The sequence below is a fragment of the Zootoca vivipara genome, chromosome 6 (genome assembly GCF_965207765.1).
Source record: "Zootoca vivipara chromosome 6, rZooViv2.hap1.1, whole genome shotgun sequence".
Classification (NCBI taxonomy): domain Eukaryota; kingdom Metazoa; phylum Chordata; class Lepidosauria; order Squamata; family Lacertidae; genus Zootoca; species Zootoca vivipara.
This window is the reverse complement of record NC_142589.1, coordinates 86,191,832-86,205,956: the sequence shown is the minus strand read 5'-3', so window position 1 is coordinate 86,205,956 and position 14,125 is coordinate 86,191,832. Positions and strand designations below refer to the sequence as shown.

Sequence of the window (14,125 nt, the reverse complement as noted above, 5' to 3'; positions counted from 1 at the left end):
AAAAGTCAAAAAGACCGAAGTTGGGAAAGGAAACCTTTGAGCAGTCCTTCACACGCTGAAATTATCCTGAGAAGTCCCCTTTATTTGAAGAGAGGAAGAGAAGGGAGTGGTTCTTGCCAAAGAACTTTGGTTCAAAAGCCAAACCACACAAGCTTAACCACAACCCTGCGAGTCAACAACTCAACATGGGCTTGTTGTTGGGGGAGTTTCCAGCACTCCTGAATTTTGGCCCTTCAGTAATGAACCGGGTGGGGTGGGGGGGCACTCGTCCCCCCCACCTTCCCCAAAACAGGATCAACTAATGCAGAAGAAGAACATGATCCCATACAAATTTATCTGGCCCTCTCAGAGGCAAATAGGATCACTCGTGGACCTTACAGTCGCCACCGCCTGAACAGGGTGAGCGGAATACGAGGACCACATTGTTTCTGGAGGAGCCGACGTGGCTGCAGACCAACTTGCCTATCTGCAACTTCTACTGTAGAAACCACTATGTGTTTCTGAGATATTACATGCGTAGTACTGGTGTAGTACTGAATAAGTGGGCTTAGACAAAACCCAAAAAACGTCACAGGTAGTGTTCCTGTGCTCAAAAGATCTGCTTTTAAAAACAAGGGTATGCTGTTTTTTCAAAGGTACGCCCGGCACCCTGCTCCCGCCGCAAAAAAACAACAACCCACCTCAGGGAGAAATCGGCTATCATTTTAACGTTGCCCCTGCAAACGTTAAAACCTGTTTCTGAACCTGTTTAAACCACTGTAGCTCCCAGTACTGCGGACACTGGGAACTGTGCATCTACCAAGGGTCCCAATGCTGGGCATCCTGGGAACTGTACATCTACTGTGGCTCCCAGTGCTGGTAACTGTACAGGAACTTGGGGACATTCAAGAGAACTCTATGCCCTCAGAAGTCGGCAATTCCCAGAATTCTTTAGGGTAGGCAAAATAAACCCAAAGAGGAAAGGGTTCCCAAACAGATCTGAAAATCTGCTGCTTAGATAACAGCCGAGAAAGGGGGAGAGAATCTCCCATCTTTCCACCAAAGGAACTGAAGATAACCTTGCAACATCTTTTGCAAATGCACTTGCAAGCAAAAGCAGCGTAGAAACCGCCACTCTCGGTCCCAGATACAAAGAGTTGCCTTCACTTCTTGCCCTGGATGGGTGGAACACACCATCCCAAGACAAGTTCACAGCCATCACCCGCAGCCTTGAGACAGCTTTTCTGACCCAAAAAGAAGGCATTGGGTGCACAGCCGTCCATTGTTCAAGTATTTCTTACCCTTAGATGAAGCTCTACAACCAAATAACAAAATGCGTTGTAAAACAAAGTTTAAAAAGAAAGATAAAGGGATTCCCCACCCCTTAAAAAAGAAAAACTCTCACTAACTTTACAGTGAGAAGACGGTGAACCTCACAGCCCAATCTGACCCCCACCCCACCCCCTTGAAAGGACATTTGCTAGATGCTGAATGTTCGTGAAAAGAAAGCGACAATAAATTTCACAGCCCGGGGTGTGTGTGTAATGGAATCATACTCTGAGCTGAACCACTGAAATTGATGGACAGGACTTACATAGGTCAATCAATGCCAATTGGTCTAACTGTAAGTATGAATGACTCTGGACCCAATCCTAGATACCATATTCACTGATTATGGTTTTCTTTGGGGTGGGGATCCAAAGTGGGAGGGAAGGAGTAGACAAATCAAGCCAAACTGTTCCACAACCCAATTATGCCTCTCACCCACAGCTGGGAGTTAGGGTAACCTGAAGAATAAAAAAAAAATTCTATCATCTATCTCTACCTAGACAACTATTGCATAGTATTTCTTAAGTTTTGGGCGGGGGGGGGAGAGAGAGGGGGGGGGAAATTAAGAGAAGAAGTTATCACTCTGAAAAAACAATCCTATCAAAATTCCAGATATGCACATCCGGACAGGAGTTTTAAGCAAGTTTAACAGCCAGGGGGAAAGCTGCCACACTGAAATAAAGTGAACTTAAAACAACAACAAAACTAGGGAGAATCCGCCAGTGCTGGTTTGTCATTACTGGGCACACTGGGCAATTCTTTAAATTTTATTTGAAACCGCTTGTCCGTGGCTACAACCTCCAAAGGGTTCTAGAAATGGTTTGAAAACTAGCGAAAAGGGTCCTCGAGATGGAGCTTTGCCTTATCCCATCGCAGCAGAGGTACGTTGCTTTGCACAATGCAAAGAGGGCAACGCAGAGAGTCCCATCACCTCTCACCCACCCAGCAAGGAGGGAAGAGGGTAGCACCCCCCCCCAGCCCCATTTAAAGGGCCTGGAGTTTGGGCACAGTTATGCCATGACCTTGCAAACAACGCTGTCCCAGCAGAGACTCCCTCTGAACCAGACCGAGCTTTTCGCTCGGAGAGGGACAGCCGCAAAATGGATGGGAAACAGCTGCAGCGAGAGAGACAACAGCCAACCAGAACCTCCCGAAAGAGGACTGGGAGACCCTCTAGAACAGCGTGTCCCAAACCTGGGTCTCTGGCTGTTTTGGGGACTACAGCAGTTCCCATCATCCATGACCACTGGTCCTGCTAGATAGGGATCATGGGAGTTGTGGTCCAAGAACTGCTGGGGTTTGGGAAACAAGGCTCTAGAACAGGCATCCCCAGATGTTTTGGACTACAATTCCCATCTTCCTCGACCACTGGTCCTGTTAGCTAGGGATCATGGGAGTTGTAGGCCAAAACATCTGGAGGGCGGCAGTTTGGGGATGCCCGCTCTAGAAGTTGTTGCTCCAGACACACAACCCCCCATCCTCCTCCTGACCGTCAGCTGAGCTGGCATAGCACAGACAGGAGCTAGACCCAAGCAATGCCTGGGGTGGGTGCAAGCACTTGTGTAAATTTCTGGGCGTCTTTTTTTTTAAAGCAGCAAACAAAGATTGCCTTGCAGTGACTTTTGCATTAAACAAAACAATCCCATTTTGGGGTGGGGGGTGTGGCAGCGACAAACCCATCTTGATTGGGCCAATCTTTCCCCCCCGCAGAAATAGGGGGAAAGCTGGGTTTGAATCAAAATGGGCAGTGCACATCGCATGCGTTATTTTGGGGGGCAGGGGTGGGGGGTGGACAAGAACGACCCCATTGATACTCTGGGCCGGCGCTCTCAGAACCACCACCAGAAAGCCCCAAACACTCCCACCCCAAAGCTTACAGAATCGGCAGCTCTCGGGTGTGTGTATGGGGGGGGGACTCTGCCCACTATCACCACCCCAATCAAATGGATCTTTACAAACCCGACACCCACCCACCCACCCACCCATAAACGCCCACAATGCCTTCTGGGGCAAAACCTAAATCCACACACCGCACCCCCCCCTCAAACCGCAGCGTTCTTTTCAGTTCTAGAATTCCGTTAGGTTGAAAACGAAACAAAACATTTTTTAGAAATAGGAAGAGAAACAGCAAAGCCACATAAAAAAGGAAATGAAAAAAAGGAATAATACACCCAAATACTTAAAATGCTACCTTTAAAAAGTTGAGGACTTTTAAGGGTGTGCCCCCCCCCAATATTTTCACAGTATAAAAAGAGGCAACAGAAAATAGAGTAACAGTAGCCAGTTTTTTTTAAGCTTTTCCCCGGGGGGGGGGGGTGTCAACCTGGTGTTTCCAAAGAAGCAGGAGGGAAGTGGGGGCAGAGAAAGCAATTAATTTTTTAAAAAAACAAAACAAAATTATATTACATGTGTGTCAAAATGCAACCTTTTGGGGCGGAATTAATAAAAAAAAACCTGTGGGTTAATACGGAGGTTGGTTTTTCTTTTTCCTTTAAGAGAGATTTATAAAGGGAAAAGGAGGGGAGTTGGGGGGGGGAGTCGAGAGGAGCCAGTGTTCAAACAAGACCAGGAAACAATACAAAACAAAAAGAAAAAAGAAGAGAATAGATCCTTGGAATCCAGCCAACTTGAAAGAGGGGGCCTGATCTTGTTTTTCTTCCCACCCCCCTATCAAAAACAGTATACATATATAGAGATATATTGTCCGAAAATGGGAGGGGGGGGGACGGGGATGTACACGCAGCCGGGAGGAGGGAGGTGCGTTCACATGTGGTCTCCCACCAGGACCAACGGCGTAACCAGATGCTGGTTGGCGTCCAATTTTGCCATGCTCGTCTTCTGCCGCCGCTTGGCCAGCTTTGACTCGGATGGCGGGGAGAGCTGCATGGAGCGTGAGGTAGCTTTAATGATGATGGGGGAGTGCGACTCCACGGCAGCCTCGTCCTCCTCGTCCCGCATCAGCTGGCGGTTGACGGCGATGGCTTCGGCCGCAAAGGACGTCAGCTCTTTGGCACAGCTGTTCCTGCAGAGAGCAGGGGGTGGGGGTGGCGTGTTTAGGAAAGAAGAAGAAGGGCCTTGCCGGATCGGGCCAGCAGCCCCCGCAAAGCCTAGCATCATCTTCTCATGGGCCCGGCCAGATGCAAAGCCCGCAAGCAGAATTTGAACGCCAGAGCAGCTCTCTCCCCCCTCCCGTGGCTTCCGGCAACTGGGTTTCAGAAGCAATTCTGCCTCCAACTGTGGAGTAGGGTTGGGCAATATAATCATCCAAAACCAGTTTCAAGCACATATCGTGATATTGGTTTCATAATTTTTGACCTGGCAATGTATTACTGTATTATGGGGGACATGTGTGTGTGCTATGCAAAAATCACAACATGGGGGAAACTGAAACCAGCCAAGGCTTCTACATAGCTCCATCCTAATTTCAGATTTCAGACATTGTGATATATTGGTATATCGTGACATTTAGCTGGCGATATATCGCGACGTTGAAAACCAGGTGTTGCCCATCCCTATTGTGGAGGCAGAACAGTCATGGTATTATAGAGTTGGAAGGGGCCCCGAGGATCCCTTAATTTTCCCCACAGTGGCTCAAAATTATGGGGTGGAGGTTCAGGGGTTTTCTCTTACCTTTGAAGAATGATTGGGGTTGGGAGAGTGTTATCTGGAGCACACTGAAAAGAAAAAAAAAGGAATGAGAGAGAGAGTGAGAGCTAATATTATACCAAGGCAAGATTTTCTGTCCTACAACAGGGTTTCGCACACTTGGGTCTCCAGCTGTTTTCAGACTACAATTCCCATCATCCCTGACCGCTCTTCCTGGTAGCTAGGGATCATGGGAGTTGTAGTGCAATAGCAGCTAGAGACCCAAGTTTGGGGAACTCTGGTCTACGACTTCCCACACCCAAAAGCAGGGAGGGGAAAAACACAAATTTACTAAGGCACAACTTTCTCACACTCCTAAATTTTATCTGAAAGGCAGGGTTTTTAAACATTTTATTTAACTCATTATATATCATTTCCCAGAAAGCCTTTACCTCTTTACAAGTCCACCACATATGGTGAAAGATACCTTCCTTCTCTTTACATTACTCGTTAGATCTTGTCCTATACATTTTAGCAAGTTTTGATTGTGTTAAATACTATCTACACATCATTGTTATCACATTTTCTTTAAGTGCACTACATGCAGTAAAGTTAATACCTTCATTCCACAGCCTGTCCCAAGACTCTAACAGAATATTATATCCAAAGTCTTTTGTAGTCTTTTGCAGAAGCCTTTTTACCGGTTATAGTAAGTGAAGAGATACCAAGAAAAGATAAGAGACTGTTCATGTATGCAACAACAGCGGCAAGAACCCTTTTAGGCCAAAAATGGAGACAGGAAGTACCAACTAACGAAGAATGGCAGATGAAAATGATGGATTTTGCAGAACTGGCAAAACTGACGGGGGAAATCCGAAACCAGCACAATCAAGTATTCCAAGAAGACTGGAGTCAATTTACTGGTATACAACATTTGAAAGATCATTGTAAGCAATTAACAACACTAGTCGGGGTTATCTGAAGATTTGTACTGAGAATTTTTTTTTACCTTTCTATATTTATTTAAACTTTGAGGTGTTTTGTGATTAGTCTTATTAGAATCGGAAAATATATAAAATGCTCTGATATAAAGGTTTAACTTTGAAAGCCAAGATGTGGGAGGGAAGGAAGTCGATAGGCTCTAAAGAGCCAAAGAGGTAAAGTGGATAAAAATGATGTGATTATATATGTTTACGGTAAATGGAAAATTAATAATTATTTATTTAAACAAAAAAACGAAAGGCAGGGTTTGAGGAACCTTCAGAGGATAGCTCTGCAGCGCCACCTAGAGCACCAGGGATTCCAGACCCACACTGTGAATCCTGATCAGACAGGTATCCTCTGTTTTGCTTCTGAATACACATTCTCATTGTGATGGCTTTCTCACAGAGGCTAACTTGTTAAACGCAGAACTGTTAAGAATAAGTATAGTTCCCAATTGCCCACAGAGAAGTCAAAGGACCTCTGCCCCAACTGCAATCTTGGTTAAGGGCAGGCTTGCTTAGTAGTAGCCAAGGGAATCTTTACAAGGGAAAATCCTGGGTTAAGTCCCTCTCCAGAGGGGGCCTGCCTGAATCTCTGTAGAGATGCTGCCAGTCAGTGTACACAATACTGAACTAGATGAACCAAAGGCTTGTCTCATTTCATGCAGAGAGAAAACGAGACAGGTTTATTGGGGGCTGCAAAAAAACAGAAAAACACCCTAAGCCCAAACCAATGACCCCCCCCGCCTTTTTCTTCCCACTGTGCTCACCCCTTGCACCCACGAGTGCTTGAGAACTTCGCCTGCGCTGAGGCGCTTCTTGGCATCCCTGACGAGCAGCTTGGAAATGAGGTCTTTGGCTCCGAAAGAGATGTGAGCCCAATCCTTGTCGGGGAATTCGTACTTCCCCTCCTGGATGCTTTCAAATAACATGTTCTGGAAGGAAGGAAGGAAGGAAGGGTCACAGAATCATACAAAATCACCTTTTCTGTTTTACTGCTGCATTACAGTGTTCACTCATGTGCTAAGACCCCTAAATCCTTTCCACATGTTCTGTTTGTGCCGCCCCCCCAAAAAAATCTTAAATTGGTGCAGCTGGTTCTCCTTGCCCAAGTGCAGAACCTGACATTTGTCCCCATTGCAAGGAACGAAAAAAAGAGGAAGGCAACAGAGGCCTGCTCACCTGGCAAGCGGGACAGGCTTCGCCGCGGTCCCAGCCGCAGTCGGTCCCGCAGTGGCCCACAAAAGGCGGGTAGCCGCTCAGCATGATGTAGAGGATGACCCCCAAACTCCACAAGTCGCATCGCTTGTCGTAGATCGAGGCTTCCTCGTTGAACGCTTCCACAACCTCCGGGGCCATGTATTCAGCCGAGCCGCACTGGAATCAGGCGGAGAAAGGGTTAAAAGCCGCAGAGTCACACTTTTGCTTTTCAAAATTCCCCCACCACCACAAACAAAAAGGTTCCGGATTTCACATGCAGAAGAAATGCATGTGATTCGAAACCACTAACTTTGCTAACAGGCAGGAAAGAAACTCCAGTTTGCTCTTTCAGAAACACGCACATTTTACACGAATGGAAAGTTGTTTTACTGTCTCAGATCTCTGGCTCCCACAATGAAATTATTTAGCAAGAGATCTGGATTGGCAAGGCAGGGGGAAAGCCTCAACCGTCTCTACGGATGTGACTCCAGCGGCAAGGGTTCTTTATGCTCAGAAATGGAAGGAGGAGAGAACAGCCTCCAAGGAAGAATGGCAGATGGAAATCCTTGAATATTCAGAGGTGGTAAAACTGATAGCACTGATAAGAGAGACAAATTCAGAGTCTTTTAAAGAAGGCTGGGACCCATTCTTAGTCTGTCTATAAAAAGTTTTTTTTTTCCCATACGCGAAGACCCCAGTGGGGTTTGAAGTGTAATAAAAACAGCAGAACATATTACGAAACATGTTAGAAAGGATGAAATTAGATAAGACACTGAGGACTGGAACCTTAAAACGCAATCGTAGCTTGGTCAAATTGGAATATGATTGTTGAGTAACAAATGTAACATTCTATATGGAATAAAGGATAAAATGTTATAGATAGATACAGTGGTACCTTGGTTTAAGACCAGTTTAGATTATGAAAAACTTGGATTAGGAACGCTGCAAACCTGGAAATAGGTGTTTTGGTTTGTGAACTTTGCCTTGGAAGCAGAACATGTTGAGTGTGTGCCATTTGTAAATTGATTCCCCTGCTGCTATGGGAAAGCACGTCTTGGTTTAAGAACGCTTTGGTTTAAGAACAGACTTCCGGAACGGTTTAAATTCGTAAACCAAGGTGCCACTGTATAGATATATATATATAGAGAGAGAGAGAGCGCACTGGCAAGGAGACATTCACATGATGTGCAGTTTACTTGAGAAACTCAGTACCGCGACAGTACAGTAGGTTGGAATGTGATCTGTCCTGGATGCTTCAGTTGAGACGCCTGCATTGCAGGGGATTGGGCTAGATGGCCCCTGGGGGTCCAATTCCATAATCCAGACCGGGAAGCATTTTCTCTTTCACCAAGTAGCCATGCTCTGTGGACAGCACCAGCCGAGTTTTGCTTCAGCTGGGGGGCGCATGATCAACATGCCCCCGTCCCACATTTCACCCGTCATAAATAAAGCCCCCCCCCCCACCCGGGACATTCTTTCCTAGAAGCCCTCACGGCCAGGAGAAGGGAGACCATCCAAGGTCTATAAAAAGCCAGGCAGCGTTTCCTGGAAAAAGGACTTGCAATGTTCAGAGCTCCGCTATAAACCTGCCAGGATAAACCTGTCAAATGAAGAAGGGAAGGGGTTTGCACATGCAAGAGTTGGGATATCCCTGAACACAAATACTGCCTGGAATTATGTTCTGCTCCCCACCCCTTAAAAAAGAAAAAAAGAAAGAAAGTCCAATTGCACTTGCAAAGGAACTTGGTGCAAGGGCTTAAGATATTTGCAAATATTTGATCCAAAGTCCTTTGTGAGCAAATGCATTTTCTCACACTAGCTAAAATATAAAGCAAAACAAAAAAACTGTACTGGAGCACAGAAATAACTCACGACAAAAAGGCTCAAGGGTTTGAAAAAAATGAATTCATTGTTTTGAAAAGTGCAAACCAAGCTGCTAGACCTCAGGTTGTTGGGGAGAACACATTGCCCCAAAGCTGGTGTTTCCCAGACTTTGGATACCGGTACAGATATCATTACAGTATTATTTTTTATTTATTGTATTTGTACACTGCCCTATGCCCACAGGTCTCAGGGCGCTTCGTAAGATAAAATTACAATTTAAAACTCCTCAAAACACACAATAAAAACAAAAACAACCCAACAACACACACGACACACATTTTAAAAGGGTGGCGGGTGTCAATCAGCCCAAAGCCTGGTTAAAGAGGAACTTTTGTGCATTTAACTTGTGCACATTTCAGCTTAATATATACTTGGCAAGTAAGTAATAATAATTAAGAAGCGTGCCAAAAATGGGGGAAGACATCCAGTGGGAATCTTACCCAACGTGTTTTGACTCTACACAATTTTGGCTTTATGCTCTATCCCCAGAATTTATCCCCCACAAGAGTTGAGCCTGTGTTTTCCTGGAATAAGATTGCGGTTTCAGTTAAGGGCTTGGGAAGAGGGCTGTAATTTGGGGGCAACCCTCCCCCCCCACCAGACCTTTGAAACAATCCACTGGCACAGTTCTTGCATGGAAGAAGAAAATAAATCCATCTAGTTAGTAGTGCCTGGAGAAAACAAAAATACTGGGGGCAGGTTTGGAAATCGGAACCTCGAAGTTCATTCATAAAAAAACACCACAGAACCGTAGAGTTGGAACAGACCATGAGGGTCATCCAGTCCAACCCCCCTGCAATGCAGGAATATGAGGCTGTCCTGAACTTGCAACCTTGGCATTATCAGCACCATGATCTAACCCAGGCATGGCCAAACTTGGCCCTCCAGCTGTTTCGGGACTACAAATCCCATCATCCCTAGCTAACAGGACCAGTGGTCAGGGATGATGGAAACTGTCGTCCCAAAACAGCTGGAGGGCCAAGTTTGGCCATGCCTGATCTAACCAATAGAGCTATCCAGGCTGACATTCATTTGATGTATTTATAGTAATCGTCAATATTTATTATTTGTACCCCCACCCACCTGACTGCATTGCCCCAGCCACTTCTCCCAAGTTGGCAGCTTGCAGCTTTTTTTAAAAAAACATCCATTTTAAAATGCCAATTAATTGAAACAAATCAGCTAAAAGTAATAAGTCAAAATACAATAAAACACATGGGGAGGGACAGATTAAAAATACCGGTGGCTCTGACAGCAGGCCAGTTGGCGACATCAACTGCACCCGTTTTTTGTGTTTCTATTTTAGTATCCTCAGCAAACTTAAGACACCCTTCTCCTGGCTCTTAAAAAAAACAAACCAGGTACATTATCAAGAGAGGCAAAAACTCGATCTTGAAGTTATTCCACGCTGAATTAATTTTAGTTCCAAAACGATGATCAGTTTATACGCTTCGGGATTACCAATCTGTCGTTTGCAGATTTAAAAAGAAGGGGGGGGGGACAGAAGTGGAAAGTGAAACTGGTTTAAACAGAATGTACCTGCCTAAACCCTTCTGTATCCATACAGAAATATTAAAAAAAACAATGAGAGGAGCAGAGAACCCCTGCTCACCGGCCTCCTAAACCCTGTCCCTTAATCCCAAATACGTAGCAAAGGAAGGAAGAGGAGGAAAGGGTTCTGTGATGGAAAGGGCACTCTGCACAAGCTCAGAGGAACCCTTGACTTTGCAGCTGCAAACTTGCACAGCACCAAGACCCTTCCCTGACGCCAGCCAACCGAGGCAACCGAGTTCACTCTTTTTTTCACCGCATCCTCCCTTCCCCGAACGAGACCAGATCAAACCAGCCGAGGCACAATCCACCTGGCGCCGCGTCAGCTGCCCTAACTCTGCCCTTCCTCGAATTAATACATACGCAAATCCACATTATCCGGACTCGGGCAAATCCTCCAGAACAGGGGCAGGGCACAGAGTCCGGGTAACTCGCCCAACCGGCTGGCTTACAAAAAGGGAGGAGGGAAGAGCTGCTCTGGAGCCGATCTGCCTCGGGGGGCACATAAAGAGGGCGGCGGAAGGATGTATGACGCTGAGGGAACCCACAAGGTCATCCAGGCCAACCCCCTGCGACACAAGAACCCCAACTAATGCAGGAACAGGTTTCAATGGCTTTCGGGAGAGTTCATTGGCAGGGCACCTGCTTGGCATTCAGAAGGCCTCGGGTGCATCTCCAGGTAAGGGTGGGGAAAAGACTGCTTGTCTGAAAGCACAGAGAACGAGAACCGGTTCCGAGTTCAAAGCACTAGGATTATACACACTAAAACAGTCAGCGCTCCCTCCAGAGAATTCTGGGAGCTCTAAAGGTGCTGAGAGTTCTGTTCCCCCTTTTTCCCAGAGCTATAATTCCCTGGGAAGAGGGACGGAGCGATAAACCACTCTGGGAACTGTAGCGCAGGGATTCTCCAAACAACGTCCAGCACCCTGATCAAACCGCACTTCCCTGGGTCCTTTGTAAGGGACAAAGCCATGACCGTTCAAAGCGGCGTCACAGAGCTTTAAATTTAGGGTGTGAATATGATCTGAGAGCGGACGCGCCCCAAGATCTACAGATGGAGGCCAGCATACAAATTCAATGAATAATAATAATAATCAAATGAGCAGAGCCCATTAATGTGAATCACTTCCATCAATTCCAATGAGTCTTAACTCTTGAGTAACACTGAATACACCCCCAGGCTGCAGAGCAAAGATTAGGGTTTTTTTTTTGTTGCTGCTGCTGCAAAAATAGCAAAGGTTGCGGATTTCTTTTTAATGGGTTTTTTTTTAAAAAAATTGCAAAAAAGGCAAAGGGTTTTTTTTAAGTTGCAAAAAAAACAAAGGGCGTTTTGTTTTCGGTTTTTAATTGTAGCAGTATTTATAACCCTTTCGACACACATGGCTGGGATTTGCTCTTACCTAAAATTCTATGTCCAGGAGTTTTGTTTTGTTTTTTAAATAAAAATAAAAATCCGTCCATAGCCAGCCTTCTCCTTGCCCTACCCCCCCTGTGCAGAAATGGGTCAGAGCAGAGTCTGCAAAGCAAGGAGGGGAGAAGCGGAGGGGAGGAGAGAGAGAGAGAGAAACAGATGGAAGGAGGGGAGGAGAGGAAATCCCCAAACCTCAGACCTGACAGCCAATCAGCCAAGCTGTTGCTAGGGGCAAATTTTACAGCATCTCAGCAGCGGTTTGTTGGGGGGGGGGGAGCAAGAGAGACTGGGAGGAGGCAGGTGGCTCCTCTCTGCGTAGGGTGGGAAAACAGCACAGCTTTAAAAAGCTTTAGAAAGGAAGGGGAATAAATTAAGAGCATTGTGGAACCTGGAACCTGGGGTGGGGGGAACAGCGTCATTGCAATGTGCCCCAATTTCGTCCACTTCCTCCCCCCAAAATACTTAAAGTTATTATTAATAATAATATTTTATTGCAGTTTTAATAATCTTGTAAAATTTTGTAAAATACTTTTGTAAAGCTGCAGTAAAAATATTATTATTATTAATAATAATAAAATACTTAATTTTTTTTCAAAACTTTGCAGACTGCAAATGGGAGCCCCTCCACTGCCTTCTACTGGCACACGCAGATTATCATTTAGCAGGGCTGTGCCCTCCCCCAAACACACCCCAAGCCTGTTTCTTTCATTCAAAAGACTGAGCCACAGCCAACGCAATGCAACCTTTCTCGATTCTGCACAGCCTCTCGGGAAAGGCAAACCAGCCGGGTGACACGAGGCCCCCGCGTAGACGAGATGCAGGATGCGGGGTTCACATTCATGACACAATTCTATGCCACATGTTAATTATCTCCTCGGCGCCCCAGGAACGGACCATGAAATTTGAAAGTCGGCCACGCAATCTAGTCTTAAGCCCCTGCAATGCAGGAATCTTTTGCTTGAACCCACAGCTCTGGGATTAAGAGTCTCGTGCTCTACCGACTAAGCTATCCAAGGTTCGAATTGCCCCACCTGGACATGAAGCTCACTGGGGGTGATGTCGGTGGCCAGCCTAATCTACGTCACAGGGGATAAGCACATAGGCCAGGCATCCCCAAATCTCGGCCCTCCAGATGTTCTGGACTATAATTCCCATCATCCCTGACCACTGGTCCTGTTTAGCTAGGGATCATGGGAGTTGTAGGCCAAAACATCTGGAGGGCCGCAGTTTGGTGATGCCTGACGTAGGCCAACCTTGGGGGAAATGAACACAATAAATAAAAATTGAGCCAGAAATCAAGTGTCTTTTGAAATCTGACTACGGCAACACCCTAAATAAAGAAGGCACACCATAAGCTTGGAGAAACATGACCACACAAGACCAGTCTGCAATGGCCAGGGACCGGTTGGAAAGACCCCACTTCCATTTTGCAAACATCTCCCTTCCTGGTCTCCTAGGGGGAACCTTCACTCGCCATAAGCCACCACGTTTTTGACAACAAGCCTGTTAAAGGAACACCCCAAAGCACCGTTTCGTCCGGGCTGAATGTGGGTAAGGAACCTCACATTACAGGCTGGCTTGAAAGAAAAAAATTATAGAAATTGCAGAGAGGGATTTTGGAAGGCCAGCTTGCAGCAAATTATGACCAAACATACACACGGACAAGCCACACAAACCCAAACACCTCTTTCCACCAATGCCAAAAGATCAGCAAAACACACAGAGAAGGCTATATGGATCCGGGGGGGGGGGGAATATCCATCAATCCCCAGTATTCTGATTCCAACAGTGGATAGCCAGAACCCTCTGGCAATCCCAGATGGAGATGCAGGAAGGCACATCCCCTCCCCATGTCCCCCCACTGCTGAAATCCTATTATGCAGAGGAAAAGGTAAAGGTTTAGGTCAGGCACCCCCAAACTTCGGCCCTCCAGATGTTTTAGACTACAATTCCCATCATCCCTGACCACTGGTCCTGTTAGCTAGGGATCATGGGAGTTGTAGGCCAAAACATCTGGAGGGCCGCAGTTTGGGGATGCCTGGGTTTAGGTAAAGGACCCCTAGAATCATAGAATCAGAGTTGGAAGAGACCACAAGGGCCATCCAGTCCAACCCCCTGCCAAGCAGGAAACACCACCAAAGCATTCTTGACATATGCCTGTCAAGCCTCTGCTTAAAGACCTCCAAAGAAGGAGACTCCACCA

General features: G+C 46.3%; 1 protein-coding gene across 3 annotated transcripts in view; it reads right to left on the bottom strand.

Annotated features, from left to right (window-relative positions):
* Positions 1-2,865: 2,865 nt before the first annotated feature.
* MKNK2 (MAPK interacting serine/threonine kinase 2) overlaps positions 2,866-14,125 on the bottom strand; it is a 33,574-nt gene continuing 22,314 nt past the window's right edge. For 2 of the 3 annotated variants that reach the window (XM_088672943.1, XM_035119469.3), the window contains exons 11-14: positions 7,059-7,253; positions 6,647-6,811; positions 4,939-4,982; positions 2,866-4,330 (exon numbers count right to left, since the gene is read on the bottom strand). In XM_088672943.1, the coding sequence (XP_088529069.1) occupies positions 4,072-4,330; positions 4,939-4,982; positions 6,647-6,811; positions 7,059-7,253 (663 nt within the window). In that variant the 3' untranslated portion in view covers positions 2,866-4,071. Of the gene's footprint in view, positions 4,331-4,938; positions 4,983-5,512; positions 5,587-6,646; positions 6,812-7,058; positions 7,254-14,125 lie in introns of all 3 variants that reach the window. The other variant, XR_015950749.1, reaches the window with a different exon arrangement.